Source organism: Austrofundulus limnaeus, unplaced genomic scaffold (assembly GCF_001266775.1).
Source record: "Austrofundulus limnaeus strain Quisiro unplaced genomic scaffold, Austrofundulus_limnaeus-1.0 Scaffold2328, whole genome shotgun sequence".
In the NCBI taxonomy this organism is placed as follows: Eukaryota; Metazoa; Chordata; class Actinopteri; order Cyprinodontiformes; family Rivulidae; genus Austrofundulus; species Austrofundulus limnaeus.
The window spans coordinates 12,731-14,564 of NW_013954730.1; the positions used below are offsets into that span (position 1 = coordinate 12,731).

Genomic DNA, 1,834 nt, shown 5'->3' on the forward strand with positions numbered 1-1,834 from the left:
GATTTAATCTGTCAACAAACTGGTTCAGACTGGTTTAATCTGTCAACAAACTGGTTCAGACTGGAACAAACTGGTTCAGACTGGTTTAATCTGTCAACAAACTGGTTCAGACTGGAACAAACTGGTTCAGACTGGTTTAATCTGTCAACGAACTGGTTCAGACTGGTTCAGATTGATTTAATCAATCAACAAACTGGTTTATACTGGTTTAATCTGTCAACAGACCGGTTCAGACTGATTTAATCTGTCAACAAACTGGTTCAGACTGATTTAATCTGTCAAAACTGGTTCAGACTGGTTTAATCTGTCAACAAACTGCTTTTGGGCTGTAAAACATCAAACAAAACTTTAAATTTAAAACATTCAAGTTGAAAACATTTTGTTCCAGGTTCAGCTTCACCTCATTAACCCTCAGATGTCTTCCTGTGATGAAGACTTACTTTGTTTCTCACTTTGACTTCATCTTCCTCAGCAGAACCAGGTCCTCAGCAGAGACTCTCTGATCGTCTGATCCTGGTCCTGCTGGAGACTGAAGACCTGGAGCGGCCCTGAAACAGCAGGAACCACAGAACCACACAGCGGACTCGGAGGGAGGATTATTAATTTGGACCAGAAGAACAGAGCTGAGCCAGCACAAACCCTCAGACCACCTGACCTCACCGAGTGACGGGGTGTCAGAGTGAGTCATGTAGACCTCTTCTAAACACTTGAACTAATGTGAAGAAGTCCGTCTGACCCAGCCTGTTGGACCCGGACGGTCCCTCTCAGCAGGACTTTGTTGTCTCTTCAGAATAATGAAGTTCTTCTGTTTCATCTGCTGAGATTCTGGAGGGAAAAACACTGAGACACACACACACACACACACACACACACACACACACACACACACACACACACACACNTGAATTTTACTGTATGAAAATGAATGTGTATTGTCTGAACACGTACATTAAGTATGTGTGTTATTATTGTAAGACTATAAGTTAAGTATTGATGGATGAAGATGATGTTGAAGGCCAGAGGATCGCAGCAGTTGAAAATTTCTGAATCGCCTGAGTCTCACACAAGTGAAAAGCTGTAATGAGAAGCAAAAAATATTCCAGTTTAATAATGGTAATGACAAAAAAATCAGTTGTAAATACAATTTAAAACAAATACAAGGTTAAAAAATGCTGAAGCTTTCCAACGGCCCAATAATAAAACCAATTCAAGATGGCAGACAACGGCATATAAAGAGCTGGTGGCAGTGGTAGCTGAGAGTCGCATACAACTGTCTGTCTGTGTCTCTGTGTGTGTGTCTGTGTCTCTGTGTGTGTGTCTGTGTCTCTGTGTGTGTGTCTGTGTCTCTGTGTGTGTGTCTGTGTCTTTATGTGTCCATCTGTGTCTCTGTCTCTCACACACAAGTCCTTTATGCTCCTAATGCTATAATAATGTTTAATGTAACTAACAGTTTCTACACATCCTACTAACATTATACACCATGTTTAAAAGTACACACCATTTTTCACAAATTAAGCATTATACAAATAATTTAACTTGAAACATGTGTACCGAAGAGAATTGTAAAACTTTGAAAATACATGTCCTGCGCCACCCTCACATATTTTTCAGTCCCTCCTGACTTCCTCCTACAGAACCACAGGTCCTCTGTAGGCAGCCTATCATATGCTTTCTCTAGATCCACAAAGACACAGTGCAGCTGCTTCTGGCCTTCTCTGTACTTCTCTACAACACTCTCAAAGCAAAAACTGCATCTGTTGTACTCTGTCTGGGCATGAAACCAAACTGYTGCTCACTGACCTGGGGTCTCCACAGGTGTGTCATCTGGACCAAC

At 41.5% G+C, this 1,834-nt stretch overlaps 1 protein-coding gene across 4 annotated transcripts in view; it reads left to right on the top strand.

Annotated features, from left to right (window-relative positions):
• LOC106510806 (immunoglobulin-like domain-containing receptor 2) overlaps nucleotides 1-895 on the top strand; it is a gene marked incomplete at its 5' end in the record, with an annotated part of 13,069 nt that extends 12,174 nt beyond the window's left edge. For 3 of the 4 annotated variants that reach the window (XM_013999527.1, XM_013999530.1, XM_013999529.1), the window contains 1 exon segment: nucleotides 473-895. In XM_013999527.1, the coding sequence (XP_013854981.1) occupies nucleotides 473-511 (39 nt within the window). 4 annotated transcript variants of the gene reach the window in all.
• Nucleotides 896-1,834: the final 939 nt, after the last annotated feature.